The 17607-nt window shown below is 39.0% G+C and overlaps 1 protein-coding gene across 1 annotated transcript in view; it reads right to left on the bottom strand.

Moving 5' to 3' along the window:
* LOC114143896 (collagen alpha-1(XI) chain-like) overlaps positions 1-17607 on the bottom strand; it is a 66189-nt gene that overhangs the window by 25549 nt on the left and 23033 nt on the right. Inside the window, exons 2-20 of the mRNA XM_028016285.1 lie at positions 9762-9929; positions 9577-9668; positions 9219-9340; positions 8813-8975; positions 5750-5872; positions 4948-5058; positions 4725-4856; positions 4577-4624; positions 3561-3602; positions 3329-3391; positions 3167-3241; positions 2626-2709; positions 2480-2536; positions 1484-1537; positions 1344-1397; positions 1173-1226; positions 1032-1085; positions 904-957; positions 764-808 (exon numbers count right to left, since the gene is read on the bottom strand). Of these exons, the coding sequence (XP_027872086.1) occupies positions 764-808; positions 904-957; positions 1032-1085; positions 1173-1226; positions 1344-1397; positions 1484-1537; positions 2480-2536; positions 2626-2709; positions 3167-3241; positions 3329-3391; positions 3561-3602; positions 4577-4624; positions 4725-4856; positions 4948-5058; positions 5750-5872; positions 8813-8975; positions 9219-9340; positions 9577-9668; positions 9762-9929 (1595 nt within the window). The remainder of the gene's footprint in view (positions 1-763; positions 809-903; positions 958-1031; positions 1086-1172; positions 1227-1343; positions 1398-1483; positions 1538-2479; positions 2537-2625; positions 2710-3166; positions 3242-3328; positions 3392-3560; positions 3603-4576; positions 4625-4724; positions 4857-4947; positions 5059-5749; positions 5873-8812; positions 8976-9218; positions 9341-9576; positions 9669-9761; positions 9930-17607) is intronic.

The following is a 17607-nucleotide window of genomic DNA, read 5'->3' as shown; positions in this document are numbered from 1 at the left end:
TGGGGCGTCACAGTCATCCCGTTCAGCACAGCCACAGACCCAATTCTGCATGCCTGTGTGGCATACTGTGTATCATAATGGTGTTCAAAATCAAAAGTTTCTGAACTCACCATGAGAAACTTTCTATTGATATCTTCGGACCATTTATCCATTATTATTTTTAAACACAGTCATGTGGTAGCTATCTGTAGCATCGCATTTTAAGCTCACGTAATGGTAAATGAAGTTGTTTGCATGCAGTACCTCGTGGATCACTAGGGGGCGCCCATTAACCACCAGTGGTCTGAGGACCACCGTTTGAAAAGATTTAGACTAAAAGTTTTCGGGGTTTTTTAGGTCAGTTAGGTTTGCCGATTTTTTTTTATTAACTAAATGCAGAGAAAATTGCTTAATAGTTTTCTCTAAAGGCAGAAGTTTACACTTTGATGACTCTTCCCTTAATGTGGGAAAGCTCAGATCATGATGATGATGCTTTATCTGATGGAGGCACATCTGTGAATGAAATTTCAGTCAGTGCATCAAACAGAATGCGTTGTGTGACACCAGAAAACAAAAATAAATCAGTCAAGATACCATGAAGAGATTTTGAGACTTGTGGAACTCAACAAGTCTGGTTTATCTATGGATACATATTCCACATACCTAAAGTGCCAGATTCATCCATTGAAAGAATTATATGCAAGTATAAAGACCATGCAAATGTCCCATAATCAAACTATTCATGAAACTGATGAAAATTGAAAGTTGAAACATAAACACTCACAGAATCACCTGGTTGTCCTCTTGGCCCAGATGGCCCCTGAGAGCCCTGTAAATATATAGATAAATACAAACAAACTCATTCTTGCTCCCATAGCAAAAACATCAAAATTACAAATACTTATTTCTGGCATGGCTACCTACCTTTTCTCCCAGCTCTCCTGGAGGACCTAGGGGTCCTGGCTTCCCCCTGTCTCCCTGACAAAACATTATAGAAAGATAATTGAATTGTGGATTTGATGTCCCGAATTCGTTCATCCCCGTCTGCGTACCTTGTGTCCTTTATTTCCTGGCAGGCCAGGTAAGCCATCAAAGCCTCGATCTCCCTGGCAGGAAAAGAACAGGAGTAAGTCCATACTTTGCGGAAGCAGAACAAGAAGGAAAGGAAATGTGTGTCTGTGACATTAATTTACCTTTGCTCCAGTTTCTCCTATCGCACCACGGCCCCCGTCTGAACCTCCCCGACCCTAATAAGAATCATGTATATCAATGAACTACATGTAATTTGAGGCAAAACTTTACAACAACTCATTGGAAGATGATATTGATAACAACAAAAGATGCAGCACATTAAATATCCTCACCCGTTTTCCAGGTCTTCCATTCTGACCTGGAATACCTGGCAGTCCTACAGGACCCTGAGAGAGGAAAATGAGAGAGTATGATATGAGATATAAAAAAACTGTAGCTGGTACAACTGAAATGACAACAAAGGTAAACTTACAGGTGGTCCCATTTCACCACTGCTCCCTTTCAGCCCTGGAGGCCCTGATGTACCCTATAGAACACAAAAATGATAATTGGCCAACATTTGCATTATGCTTTGCCAAGTCCAAAGACTCCAAAGTACTTTACTCTACAGTCACTCAGACTATCAGACTATCTGCAGCACTGGGCCCTTTGACCACTACTAGCAGCAACGCAAATAATGGAGCGGGGTTCAAACCTGCAACCCACCTGTTACATCCTGAGTCACTGCCACCTCCAAAAACTAGTTCAAGTTTTTCTTTTATCACATTTTTTAACACAAAAAGCAAGTTGTATTACAAGTTACAAATATTTACTAACATTTTTTTTTAAATCCACACAAGAAATAAAGTGTATATTTTTATATGAAGAAATTTGGTCACCCATTAAATAATCAGAGATGTTCACGTATCAGTGTCAAATCTCACCTTTTTTATTAAAGATAAAATTTCTAATTTTCCCTAAACACTCTCTGATGCACAGCTTTTTGGATCAGTTCATCATTGACAGAACCATTCTACATGTCTGAGGTGTAAACGGGTCAAACTCCTGTCAAAATGCAGAGTGATGACGTTGTTGTCATGTGTATCCAACACATGGATGCTTGTTTGCTGAAGGGGAGATAAATGTTTGCATGTCCTACATTGCATTCTATGTTTAATCTTACAGAATAAAAAGGACTCATTCTATTTTTTTAATTTTTCTTCTCTATTATTTTATACCTTTACCGTTTATCAACAGTTTTTCAAGTTTTCTGAAAGTCTTTTTAAAGTTTGGCTAAGAATGTACCTTGAGAAACTAAAGTAGAATTAAAGGGAAAAAATGTGACACGGGTCAGTCATCCTTCAGTAGATCTTCTACTTTATGAATGTATAAATATCTAAATTCATCTAAAGTGACTTTAATACATGTCTTGTTCATAAAGCTAACAGTGAAAGCACTACAACAAATCAACATTTGCAGGGTAACTTACCAGTGGTCCGGGTCTGCCTCTGAGACCCAGTGGGCCAGGAGGGCCCTTCATGGCCAGCTGGAAAAGAGACTTATTTATATTAATCCTGGAAAATAACTGATTTAAATTAGTTGTGCTTGACGCAATATAATACTATGTTTGTGTACCTTTGTCTGTTGCAGGATGGCCTGAGCCTGAGCCTCCTGTGCAGAAACGACAGCTCCTGTCCTCGGATCACCACCTGACTGGAACTGAAGATCAGGAAAAAAAAATAAAAATCAACACTCCTCCTAGTGGCCATTTAATCCCACTGTCAGCCATGATTTGATAGGTACGTACTGTCAACAGTGGAATAAAATAAAACAAAACAAAGGAATATATGAGGGAAGGAACACAATGCGCTGCCTTAACACAGTATTGAAAAAGGTAGGATTACATAAATTTAGAACTATTAAACTTGTCCTGATAATAAAAAATGTAATCAGATTATCGTAATGAAATCATATACCACTAAATATGATTAAATAATGAGTCGCCGTTGTTGTAAAGCCTAAAAAGCAAACAGCTAGTTTACTTTAAATCTCCAAGAGTCACATTTTTCAGTAACAACTCTGAAACTTTTCCATTTGCCCTCAGGCTCTTCTGTAAGTTAATAGCAGCAGAGTCGCAGCAGCTCGGCTGCAGCGTTCTGGGAACGCAGCCTGTTACCGGTATGAGCATTATGTTTCCTGGGGGACCTGGGATCCCATCAGCACCACTAAGGCCCGGCCGCCCTGGAGGACCCTAACAGCAAAGAGAGAGATGAAGTCACATCTGAAGAGACATCAGTCTGTCGAGTCAGGCTTTGAGCACACAGAAGGTAGACCTAACCAGCTCTCCAGGATCTCCTCGAGGTCCCACTGGTCCAGTGATTCCCGGAGGCCCCGGAGCTCCCTGCACATCATCATAAACAACACTCAGTTTGAAATGATGCTGTTTATTCTAAAAATATATATTCTACATTTTCAGCTGTTGAGGTTAAATGTGCACCTGAATAAAGAGGTACTGTACCCAAACAAAAAACATGTTTCTAGTTCCAAGTTGCCCAGTTAGCTTCACTAACCTCAGGTCCTGGAGGTCCATACGGTCCTGTAATCTGAGTTCCCTGTAAAAAAAGAAAAAAAAAATCACCAAAACAAAAGGTTTTTTATGTTTCTTTAGGTTACAGTACAATTCACCACATAAACGTCTGTAAAACACGATTCCCCTTCACAAAATTTGCTTTTTTGCCACACTAAAATATTCTGTCATCAGACCAATTGTAATATCTGACCAGTACGTCCAAAATTTATCCAAACTGCAGTTATTAAATAACAATTTCATTTATTAAAGCTAATCCTCTGCAGACCACTAGGATTTGTGTAAAAAAGTATTTGCCATCTAAACCTGTTGAATAGTTGTGCCTCCGTCTGAAGCACCGACTGTTGTCACCATTTACAGGAACTCAATAGTTTGTTACCTCACTATGGAAGAAGTTTGGCCAACTCTTCTTTGCAGAGTAGTTTTAACTCACCCATATTGGAGAGGTTTTGAAAATGAAAGGCTAAAGGCAACACCTTTCCAATTTGAGCTTGAATGACTTTCTTTCTTTAGTAACACCATAACTGTGAGATGAGTAGCACATCTTATATTTACAGTTTCTCTCTGTCCAGTGTTAAAACATGACAGAGAGAAGTCTCTCTATTTCTGTGTGGCAAAAAAGAAATCTGGAAGTGGAAAATACATTTCAATATAAAGTGTGAAAAGCATTATTGTTTGGCAGTTGCTAATAGTTGAGAAAGTATTGAGTTAGGTTTAGACTGTTATATGGGAATGGGAATCCTTTGTCAATTTCAGAAATGAAAAATAGATACATTTAATATTTGACTTGGATCATAATTCCAAGGAATGGAAACACATTGTGTCTGTGTGATGGCTGGAGGTTATAACAGGTTAATATTATTGGATTGTATAAAATCCTAATTCAGCAATCTAAACAGAAAATCATAATATTTTTGTAAATGAAGCATTTTTACCTACTGATCAAATTGTTTAAGAAGCGAATCAGTAATCCTGTTTTTGATTGTGTGGTTTTCTTACCAGCCCCAAATAGCCAGGCTCTCCTTTCTGTCCTTTTTCTGGTAAATTCTAATTTAAAATATGTGACAGAGATACAAACATCATAATTGTACATGATTAATTATTTTATTTTATTTTATGCTTAAAAGAATAAAGCCTTTTACACCACCTGCGTGTTCAGCAGGTACTCCTGTTCTCTCTCTGCAGGTCCGTAGCGTTCGTCGTATTCTTCGTCGTACTCCTCGTACTCGTTGGCATGGTAATAGTTTGTTGTGTTGTCATAGTCTTCGTACTCTATGAACTGTGCAACACATTGACAGATGAACAAATTACGAAGGATAAGAAGACGTCAACCATGGAAACAGAAATCACTGGCGGTTACCGAGTCTCACCTCGTACTCGGTGACATTAGGACCTGCTGTCACGGTGGACACTGAGATATCATCATAGAAGACGCTGTAGTCAAATTCTTCTGCTACTCGTTTCTTTGGTGTTCCCTCTTCCTAAAGACCAAATAACAATGAAACTAAAGGACACAAAGCTCAACCATCCCTGTTTGTTCGATGTCCAATCTACTCTTTATATCTCTATAACTAAACCTAACTTCATGATTTTACATTTATGCTAATTATGTCGCTGTTATAAAGTTGGCTTTATGCTGTTCACTAACATGAGTTAAGCATTCCAGACAAAACGTTAACACTGTTTGGCAACTTTCAGCAGCCTTGTGTTTGTTTGTTTACCCAACATTTTTATATATTTTTCTTTTCTGGACAGAACAATAAACAGAACTGTTGTGAGCAACAGGCCCAAACCTGACTGGAAACAAAACGTTGTAAAAAAAATAATAAAAATTCAGATAAATCTTGTTAAATTAACACATCCGATTTATGTCTTACGGTGACTATTTTGGTGAACTTCAGTTCTAGAAGAGCCTGAGACAAAACGTTAAGCCAAATAAAAAATATGTGTTGAGTTGTAAGCCAGATGGTGAATCAAACAGCAGCAGAAGGAAATGATTAGAAAGTTTTCCTAGGAGTCGGCGGGTTGTGAGCTTTGATTCAAGACAAAGCCAGATAGATAAAGGATGGGGGAGATAATTCAGACTATTTATGTGGTCAAATGTTTCTGAGTATTTTCGATGTAAAACAACATTTTCTTAGCGTGCCTTTTGAATGTAGTGCATAACCTTACCTCTTCAGTCTCGATGAAAATGCTGTCATAGGGTAAGGGTGCGTCGCAGTCTGGGATGTAGTCTCTGCAGTAGGTCTCTGCTGCTCGAGGATCAGCCACAAGAAGAAGTTGCTGGATTTGTCCCTGTTCAAAACAAACAAACAAACAAGCAAACAAAACAGATGAAAAGAAACTTAAGGAATGCAGACAGAATAGATGTCTATAGTGGTCCACACTAAGCAGCGTGGTATTAATAAAATAAAAGGTACATGCACATGTCCGTCATGTATTTATCACTAGTTGTGTTCATATAGTCAGATCAAAGTAGCACAACATGCTGTTTTTATTGTCGCTCTGCAGTTAATCGTCTCCAGAGCTGGAGTCTCTGGTGGCGCCAGCACAATGCTTCCACAGAACAGACATCTCCTCTGCTCTTTGTTTTACACGTGCACATACATGAGGAGCCCGGGCCAAATACAGCAAAGAGCTGCACTGCAGATGTCCCACCTGACATCACACAAGGTCACCGTCTGCACCTCATGGCTGTGAATATCACTTCAGGCTGCAATCAATAAAAAACCACCAACGCCATACGTAAACATCCTAAAGGAATAAACAGCTGAGAGGTCTCTCACGTTCAACTGTGTCAATGTCTAAAATATCTGCTGATGAGCTCAAAAGGTAAATATTCATATTAAAATGTTGCTGCACCTTCAGGAAGCAAAGCAGGTGGTTAGGGAAGCTGCATTTCATCCCTACCACCACTGGAGGGTGGTGTAGAGATGAGTCTTTATGTCTGTTTTTTTAATAAATTATTTGACAAATAAATTAATTATGCAGTTACAACCAGACAACTTACCCCACTTAACAAACACTTACAAACCACCTAATTTAAAATTGCTCCCAAAACAACACAACATCTTAATATATATAACCTGAACTGTAAATATTAGTCTCTTAACTCACTGTCTTCGTTCCTCCTGATGTAAAGGGTGTTGCTCCTTTGTAAATGTGACTGGCCACAATAAAACAAGTTTACTCAGGGAGTTTTGAGTTATTTTCAAAATCTAAAAGTATGGATTTTAAGCTTGGAAATCAAAAGAGTTAATTAATACAAGTGTTGTGTGCTCTAATAAACCATTTTAGGGCTATTTGTATTTTAGAAGCATAATAACAGAATTGTAGGCTTCAGTTGCTTTGGCATTTTCTTTCAGACTATAGATAGCCCAACGTAAATATGGGCACCTGCAGACCACCACTGCTCCCAGAACCACAGTTTGAGAAAGACTTGACTAGACCGAGATGTTTGTGAAAACATCAGACTCGCAGATATTACCAATATTGTTTGATTTGGGGTTTTTTTCTTACATGTTGAGAGAGGTGTTACTCCTTTAATTTTATAAATATATATTTAAAAAAAGGTTGCATTTGCAGATAAACAAAATGGTCTTTGTGCTGAATTATTGTGCTGATGTCAGCTGCTTGACTTCACATCATAGCTCACACCCCAAAGCATCCTCAGAGTGTGAATTAATAACAAATCTCCAACAGATCCGCAGTGTTTCATCCTTCACTAGTGGTGGTTTGATGATCATTCAGGAGGCTCCGCTTGTTCTGCTTCTGGGTCAAAGATGTATGGTTGTACCACTGTGCATCTGTTTGTAGCCATTTTCACATGTCTGAGGTGCTAAAGTAAACACTGAGTTGAAAAAACTTGACCAACAGCAGCTCATTTGCATAACTGTGACTTAGTCCTAAAACAGTGCATTCCTTAAAGATCTCAAAACGCAACTGAATATCTGAGAATGATTTTGTGTATTAAATGTGCTGAACCAGTTCTGTAAAGCCACAGACCTATCCTAGCTAGTTCAAGGTAGTATAATAGTGGACCTTTAAAAGTGCTTAGATATATGCACTTTATCTTAATTCACTTCACCAACACAATATATTTTGTGCAGATGCATCATGTATAATATAAATTTTTAAAAATCTAATACAGGTTGTAATGTAACAAAATACCAAAAATGCCAGGGGGGTGAATACTTTCTTAAGACACGGTAGACGGCGCATGTATGAGCAAGCATAGGTTCCTCCGAACGGCTGCTACAGGAGATTTATCTAACATGTGTGAAAGGATACAACACTTCTGGTATGTTCTTGATCAGGAAAGAACATTCTAACATAATTTTAGCAAATGTTTCAAGACCACTAAAAAGATAACAAGAAAGTTTGAGTTCTTGGAAACAAAGTTAATGAGGAATAACCCAAAACAATATAGACATGATGACTTCTCTCCATGCAGATGGTGGAACCCAGTCAAGCTTCTCCTACCCTTCCCCCATGCCTTGCATCAGGAAGGTGCCCTGGCCTCTCTAAATTGAGTGAGGTATGCCATTCATCATGGTCTCCCTTCACAGAGCTCTTTGAGGTCAGCTTCTCTTAGCCTGAGGCAGAACTGTCCAAGCATCTTCAAGTCTCGCTCACTAACAATAGTAAGAAGCAGCAGGAGACGGAAAGATTGTGAACTTTTGGTGACAGAACCATTGCTCCTATGTTGCAAAGTTTTGCTATGTTGTGTTGAATAAAGCGCTAAGACAAATTTTTAAATTTTAGAAATGTGGTCAGTATTTGTTGGGCCCCTGAAGGCTCAGGGGCCCAACAAATAAACAAATAAAGGAGCTGCTTAGTGCTTTTATACTCTAAATGTGACCAGCATCACATTGTGTTTTATGGTCCACTGACTGATTACTGAATCGGATTTAGCAGAAGTGCAAAAATTGATATTATTTACGTCAACTGTATTATTTTTTTGTCCTTTTGAAGATGACATATACAGTAGTTGTATGTTTAAGTTTTGTCAACAATGTTTTCCAGTAAAATAATTATCCAGTAATATTTTTACATTTGTTGCCAACTTAACATTTTTAATACCAAAATATGTTGGGCTGTTAACATACTGTCCAGGCACCCCGACCTTCTGGGTTTAGGTCGTTTTATGGGGAAATCATTGAGAGATGACAACGTAGTTCACCACAATTTTAACATTTCTATTTTTAACATCTGGAAAAAGCAGTGGAGACTCACCTCAAACACCTCCTCGTCCAGCAGACGGGTTCCAAACACAATGACTCCATCAGTGCTGACGTGGGGATCAGGACCTCTGAGCAGGTCCAGAGTCTCCACCTTTTCACAGTCTAAGTATAGAGTCACTGACTGGCCCTCCACACTGTAGGCAATTCTGTGCCACCTGAAGACAAACATAAGAAGGATGTCTCGCCATCTTATACCTTGCATGCAAAAAATTCATTTGTACTGTTTCTTTTTACTGTTTTTTTGTGATTTTTTTCCCTTTCTGTAATAATCTGCTGGCTAACTCTGGCATTTGTTTTAATTGATTTGAATATTTCTTGTTATTGTGTTGATGTACACAGAAATCAAACACAAGCAAAAACAAAAGTGTTTGTATGAAGGTGTCTGTGTAGTTACCCACTTGCCATCAGCCAAGTTGATTTTTCTGAAGGTGGGATAAAGTTCAGGAGTTGGCTGACCCTCGTGATCCTCATACAGAAAAACAGGAGAACGAGCAAGCTCCAAACCCAGCTGCTGTGTGCCCTGAGAAATAACACTTTTAATGAAATATATCTAATCTGTTGTTATTAGCTGTTAAAAGTTTTGCTAGAACGAGATTTGTCTTAACTTCTACATATGGTTCTATACAAAATTTAGTACTTTTGTCAAATCAGAGTGCTATTGGATTAAAGACTCAAACAGTTCTAACTGCATCTATCTAGAACTGGTAATTAACTATGTTTCAGTATAAATTTTGCATTAGCATTTCCAGTTCATACCTGCGTGTCATACAGGGAGAGAAGAAAGACTTGTGAGCCTTTCACAGCTTTGACCGTCGTCATGAGTGAGAAATCCACAGGAAACGGCAAGTCTGGTGGGCGGGAAAGGGAAAAAACACAATTATGTAAATGGTTTTATTTTTACATCAATAAAAGAATCGCATTGAGTTTTATCAAAACTTAACCTGGAAAGAGTTGCTTGGTGGGCGCGCTCAGCTGAATCTTCTTGTTGATCTTAAAGGAAAGGTCAGTCTCTGCTCGGCCCTTCCTGCTGGTGCACAGCCCTGCCTCCAGTGACACGCCCTCCATGTCCTCCGAAAGCGCAAGTGTCTTTATGAGGTCGATAGGAGTAGCTACAAAGATAGATAAAGCAACATCCTTGTAACTGAGTGGTATTTGTGGATGTGATTATAATTTTTTTTATGATTTATCAAGCTAGAAGACTGCAATGGACTGGCGACCTGTCCAGGGTGAACCCTGCCTCTCGCCCAAAATGTCTCGCTGGAGATAGGCACCAGCACCACTCATGACCCCACTAGGGACAAGGGTGTAAGAAAATGGATGGATGGATGGATGAAAGCTAGAAGAGCCATATTAGTAATACAGATTTTAAGTAAAACATCCAACAGTTTGATGTTCATGACTTTTGGAGTTATTGTAAAGTAATTTTTTTTATATCTATAGCAAATATAAAATGGTTCTGAATTAAGTCACAATTATTAGCCCTCTTGTGGAATCTTAAGTTGTTGTTTTTTTGTTGTTCAAAAATTTCTCAAGTGCTCTTGAACAATGATTTTTCAATACAGCGTTTCCAAGCATTAGTTTTTATTGAGGTAAAACTAAGGGTTGTCCTACACTTTACACACAGTATAAAATCCTCATTCAGGGTTTGAGTTCTGACTTGAGAAAGCATCATACCAAAAATAAAAGAATTCAGTTTAGACTTGAGAAAATAAATTGTTGAAGCTCACAAAGAAGGAGAAAGATATACATATCACAGTGAATATACGCTATCACAGCACTTCCAAGTGTCAAGAAGTGGAGTGAGAAATACCATCAAGAAGTTCAAAGAGAACTGCACAGTGCAGCAAACAGTGTGGCAGAGATAGGAAGTGAAAGGTTTCAAAGTCTCTGGAAAGAAAGCTAGAGTCCAAAGACCCTAGAACAGGGGTCTCAAACTCCTGTCCTCAAGAGCCGGTCTCCTGCAACATTTAGATGTCTCACTGCTTCTGCACACCTGGCTCCAATATTAGCTAATTAGCAGAGCTATGTAGAGCTGTACTGCGTGATAGTGAAGCGGTTTCATCATTTAATTCAAGAGTGTAGGAGAAGGAGCACATCTAAAAGCTGCAGAACTCTAGCCCTAGAGGAATGCAGTTTGAGACCACAGACCTAGAAAGGCTCCCAGAACACTAGTTACTGATCCAGTCAAGTCAGGAACTGTAGTGTCCAATAAGACAGTCGCTAGAACCCTGAATAGAAGTAGACTGCAAGGATGCAGGCCAAGAAAAACTCCACTTCTACAGAAAAGACACCTTCAAACCTAAGGACAATCTGGAGAAACATTATGCATACTGGACCAAGGTAGAGATTTTGAGTTTGGAGAAAGAAGGGAGAGGTGTATGACCCAAAGAACACTGTCCCCACTGTTAGACATGGTGGTGGAGTTTCATGCTGTGGTGATGCTTCAGTGGATCTGGAACTGGGAATCTTATCAAGGTTGAAGAAATGACGAAATAAAGATATGTCAAGAGTTTGAAAGTAGATTTCAAGCAGTTAGCAGCAAAACTGGGTCTGGGTTGAGACTTTGCCATCCAACATGACAATAACCCAAAACATTCAATCAAAGCCGGTGAAGAGTTACTGCTAGAAAACAAAGGGGAGTGTTATTAACTGTCCTACACAAAGCCCTGACCTCTATCCCATTGAAAATCTGGGTCCAGAGAGAAAACCATCAAATCTGGAGAAGCTTGAAAACTTTGCCAAAGACGTCTTACAATCTATGATAAACAACTGCATCATCCAGCAAAAGCACACTCAAGGGACTGTTAGCATCAGAGGGGCTAATAATTTTAACTGGGTAAGGTGTATGGGAAATGTGTATTAAAAAATATTGATCTGTTTAACAATACTTTTTTTTTTTTTTTGAAAAACAGAAACTTAAAATTTCATGGGGGGGCTAATTGTTTTGACCTCAATAAGATGATCAGTATCATTCACATCAACTATCAGTGGTTGAGTGTTTTGACTTATTTATGAAAAGTTAAATAATATATCATCCAAAGATGACTACCAAAAATAAAGGAACACATCATAACTGCAGAGTTAAAGCTGTTGCAACAGAAGTTGACTGGTAGTTTTGACCTAAGGTTAGGGTAAGGCATTGTCACTCTTCACAATGCAGCATTTTTACCTTTACAAAGGATGTGATCAGACTGAACCTGATCCACAGACTGATGAAAAAGGTTTAGATGCTAAAATGAGGTTATATAGTGATAGTAATCTCAGAGGTTTAGTTATGGACTTAAGTTCTCACTACAGAGTAAGACTGTTCACTTTAGCTAACATTCGTCTTTTGGCTGCTAAGCAGTTAGCACAAGCAGGATCTGGCTTTGTCCAACTATTAACCTCTAGTCAAAGTAGAAAATGTGAGAGTGAGTGTCTGGGCTTACAGTTTTCCTCCACTGTAATCCGAACTTTGGCCCAACAGTAAAACCTCAGTTTCTGCAGCAGCTTAGATTCATCTTCAATACATTTGAATATCATTGAAAAATTCATTTGTTTCAGTAACCAATGGATTGGGGTTTTTTTCAATCCCCAATCCTCCTTAGTCTTTCTTTCTACTACTACTACTACATTTATTTCTACTTAATTTTTTCATTCACCTAATGAAAATGTGACTTTTAGGAGTAGAATAAAACGTCAGACCAACGGGGGAAAACAGTTTTAATACAGAAACGTGGATGGAGTTAATGAAAAATATATTTTAGTACATGCTTAACGGTTGTTATTTTTAAAGAAATACTTTTAGTTTGTTTCTACTTTGTTGTTGAATTAGACTGTGTATTACAAATCTCTGCTTTTATTTTGGCACAATGAACCACCACACAGGTTCATTGACAAAAGTACCTAGGAAAAAAGCTCCGAGACCATTCAAACTCATACCAGGAAGTCTGAACACAAAACTCTGTGCTGTGAGATTGCATTGTAAATCAGATCTACTGTATATAGAGCAAGCTGATAAAATTTGAAATGGACTCATTGCACAAATCAGTGTTTTCTGCAACAAAACGACTGCAAGTAAAAACGTAGGAGAAACAGCAACATGCTTTCATATTGATGTCCAGAACATTTTTTTTTTTTTGTCAAACTGTACAATATTCCAACGACTCTTATCTTGGAACACTTCATATGCAAACAAATAGACTCAATGATCAGAGCAGTGCTTTGATAGAATAAACAAAGTAAAAATGAGCCATGAAAGTTGTCTTAAAACAGGGAGAAATCTGCTACATATTGAAAATGGAGAGAAATGGGATCAGAGAGCACTTAGAAGAAATAATATATATCATGGGACGGGAGGACATGCTTCTACTGGTGTGGCTTCTTTTTACACGTAGTTCAGAGGCTTACGTAATCCCTCCATCTCCATCTGTTCCACACCGTTAAACACCCACAGACTGGTGTGCATGTGTAGGCACACATCACGCTCGAAAGATGTTAGAGTCTGAGTGCCAGATGTAGTTTTGCCCTTTTATTTTGAGTTTACTCGTCTATTTGACCATGTGTCTGCACATTGTTGTTGCGCAACACCCCCCCCCTCCTTTCTGTCTCTACTCTCTCACTCTCGTACTTCCTCTTCTGAGAGGGGAGATGTGCTACCAGCTCTCCGTCTAACGGGTCCGTTGAGTTTCCTAAATCTGCTGGGATTTACCCTGTCCAGAACCGAAGTAAACTCTGTTTAAGCTGGTTTCGAGAAACGATTCGCCTGGTTATCTGACGGCCTACATCCAGGTGTCCCACCCTTCTTCCCCCTGTGAATTAGCCAGACTGAGCAGCCTACAGCCAACTAGTTTCACAGAGCACACCTGTTAACGGTCGCTCGTTCTCTATTTTGCAACTTGCATTTGTTATTGAACCAGGTAGGTTTTAGTGACTCGGGCGAGTCCCAAGGATGAGGTTTTAAATATGGGCTACCAGCAACCTAAAAACATTTTCCACTTCTTCCTCTCCAGAATCAAACATCACAGCTATTTTACAACCATCAAAGAACTTTAAGGTGACTCATTAACTGAATGTCCACAACATCTTTTAGATTTTCTTTATGCTAAATATTTTATTAGTAAGGCATTTTTGCAAGGGTCAGTACAGCTTAATTCAGTAGCAGAAATAATCAAATAAGTAAAATCAATCATCTAGTCTATCTTTCCCTACTGCTGACACTGAGAACTAAAAAAGGGAACCTTTGAGAGAGACGGACGGAGTTTGGCGTCTCGAACCCCAGACCTGGCTTGATGATGAAGAAGGTGTGGCAGCAGGAGGAAGATGTTGATCGATGAAGGCCAGGATCTCCGCAGGTCTGATGAGCCTCCTCTCCGCATGGATGCTGAGGTCACACAGGACTTGGTGCTGGCAGGAAAAAAGGCACCAGTTCTTCTTCCTTGTCTTTGTCTTCATCTTTGTCTTTGGGGTCAGAACCCAGCCGATGAGAGAAGTGCGATTCGAAGCCACAGATTGTGGGCCAGACGGGTTGGTCTCCATGTGCAGGACAGTCTCCGGCTCCGTGGCCCCGGCTCTTCTTCAGCTGCAGAGTTTTTTGTCCATCTCGATCTTGGCTCGAAGCTGCCCGGAGGATCCAACAAAAGGTTCCTCTTTTGCACCCACCTTATATAGGGTTTATCTGTCTGCTTAGACAGATGATCTCATATCCGTCACTGTCTTAAGAGACATCATGTCATGATGTCTGTGCCAATGTCTCAGGGCTGCTCAACCTCCTGTTTCCTTATAAGGTGCTGATCATCTCTGCTCTCCTGTTAGTTCCCCTTTTTCCCTTCCTGTCACCTTTCACCTACCATCTACCTCCAACATATCAGTGATGTTTAATTGCAGTTTTACAACCTTTTACACCATTTCAAGTTCAATGTCAAAATCACATTTATATCACATTTATTTTCTTTAGCTTCTCTGATTTAGCATTCATTTATAATTTTATAACTATAACTTATTAATTATATTTATTATAATCTTAATGTGAGTTATTACAGATGTTTTTCTGAAAAGAAACCAAGAATAATACATGATTCTAATTATTTACTACTAAAGTTACAGTTACTTGTTTTTCTTGTAAGTGTTCTCACAAATGTAAGTGTAAGTATCATTACAATTAAACCAATATTAATATAAGTATTTTACTTTGAATCTTATCCAATTACTAATAATGTTTAGATTTCATTCTTTAAAACTTTCATGCTTTAAACTAAGAAATAGTCTCAGCTATTTTTATAAATCTGCAGGCTGGAAACTTCCTCTTTTTCCAGGAAACCTGCTTTTCCTGTTTAATGAATCTCTCTGACTGACTATGATTTCTTATGATTAGATAGAAAAAAGTAGAATTAAAGCAAAGTTTGCATGAGACAAAAACAACACACACAACTAGATTTATTTTATTGACACTTAAGTCTAATGTTGGGCCTTGATGTCACTTGAGTGATTCATTTTAAAGATAACTTTATTTATTATTACTGTTAAACTAACTTTATTGACACTTAAGTCTACTGCTGGGCCTTGATGTCACTTGAGTGATTCATTTTAAAGATAACTTTATTTATTATTACTGTTAAACTAAAATCTCCAGCATGGGGAAGTGGGATGAGCTCGGATTTTCTTGACACCCCCTCCACGAGGTCAGACCTTTCACATGCTGGGAGTCCATCACCCTCCTGCAGTTCGCCGTCCTCATCCACTAGAAAGAGAAGAGGTTCGTCTGGGATGTGAAGATGCAGATTCTTCATCCTCAGTTTTCACAGAGGGCTCAGTGTAGTCATCAAAACTCCACTTCTCTTGACACCCCCTCTTTGGAGTTTTGATTTCCCCCATGAGGTGATGAATGTCGAAGAAAACTTGGATCGCTCTGATTCTTCTACAGGAACCTTCGCTGGATGAACTGTCGGTTCTTCAGGATGTGGAATGGTTCTTTAGGGAAGATGGGCTGAGACAGAAGGCCTCAAAAAAAAAAAAAATATTCTGGCTGTTCAGCAGAGCAAAGCAAAAAGCATAAGCATCATGACGCTTTATCCGTAATCATGATCCTATTCCATAGCTGGGGTCGTTAAGGGGTACTGGAGTTGTCAGAGGCATCAGGAATTGTCCAATTAAAAAACTGCAGTCTTTGGACCCGTTCATCAAAACTTACAGCCAGGTTGAAGTGTGATGAAGGTGGAAAAAACACAAAAACAAAACAGTTCCTTCTGTGGATGCAATCCATCGTGTGGGACACAATTAAGTCCTCCGGTTGCTTGTAGGCTTGTAAAATAAGCTTCTGATGCCATGCATTGAGGGGTGAATTCAGCTTGCGTTTGGTTTGATAACACACATAGACTGTAAAACATTTGAGCCGTCTTCAATTGTTTCTACTATCTTCTATTTGTTAAGTCAAATAGATTCAGCAAGTTTTAGATTTTAAATCTAAATGTGTGAGTCCATTAAAGATAAATTTAATCGTAAGTTGTTTTAAGCATTTATTCATTCTGCAATCCTCTAAGAGTCGAATAAACTAGAGTTCCTAGGTCATCAAAAAAAAAAAAAAAAAACCCTGTTCATACTAGATGTTTCTGAGCAGAATTCATTGTGATGTACAAAAAATTTTATCAGATCAGAAATTTTATTAATGCAATTTGAAACAAAAATCTAAATAATTCTAAAGTAAAATAGGCATTTACTTTAACTCAATATTGTGAATGAAACTAACAGAGAAATGTCTGCTCCTTTACTAGGTGACAATAGTTTTCTCCCTCCTATTGTGAAATAACTATTTTGTTTAAATTTAAGGCATTAAGTAAAACGCAGAATTCAAGACAAAAAAATTCTAGATAACTTGTCTCTTGTTGTTAAATCAACTTCATAAACTAACTTCTGAGATAAAACCAAAACAATTTTGTGGACTTGAACTACATTTTCAAGGCAGCAGGTGGACTCTCATTTTCAAATTAAACCACCTTCAAATGTTTCACAGTGTACAAGTGGCATCTTCTTTTCTTTAAAAAACAGATTTCCATCCATACCTTCCAGGTGTTGGGTCTGACTTCAATGCCTTGTTACAGAATTGATCTTGGTGATTTTCTATGACGCCGCTTCTTCCTCACGACTTCAGCCCCTTTTCCAGTTTAATCCATCAGGTTGTGACAGGAGTTCTTCTTTAGCATAGTCCAATTTCTTCACGGCCCTCCCAGTCCAAAGCCTTGAAGTTGTTCTTTGAACGGCAACCTTCCTGTAATAGTGGCCAGTCTAATGTAGGATGGCATGGTGCTTGATTCTCTGGCCATCTTCTCGTAATGTTCTGGTTCGCTGTAGCTAAGAACTGGCTTGAGCACTGCTTCCTCATGGACCCCTTTCTTCATCAGTAGTACTGTGTTGAAGTTCAGTACTTACTTTACAAAATCTTGGGCGTTGAATCTCAGCTTGATCCCCGTAGCTGCAGGCCGATCTTGAGCTTTAATCCAAACTCTCTGCCCTGTTTTCAGTGACACTTCAAGCTGCAACTTCCCTTTTCCTTCCTAAGCAAAAAGGAGAAGTGTCTTCGCCTCCCTGCTTTCTGTGACGTGAACGGAGTTCCTCTGCAGGGGAAGACCTGCTCTTCTAGCAGTTGTCACTGTGTCCATCAGCACCAAGAGGTACTTCTCACCTCTCTTTCCTGTTGTCCCCATTGGCTCTGCTACATCCATGCAGACTGAACCCCATGGGACTGTGCTCTTGATGAACAAACCTTCCATCCGCTGCCCTCGGCGACCTGCGTTGTATTGACCACACACTTCA

This window comes from Xiphophorus couchianus, chromosome 5 (assembly GCF_001444195.1).
Source record: "Xiphophorus couchianus chromosome 5, X_couchianus-1.0, whole genome shotgun sequence".
NCBI classification, from domain to species: Eukaryota; Metazoa; Chordata; class Actinopteri; order Cyprinodontiformes; family Poeciliidae; genus Xiphophorus; species Xiphophorus couchianus.
This window is presented reverse-complemented; position numbering and strand designations above follow the sequence as displayed.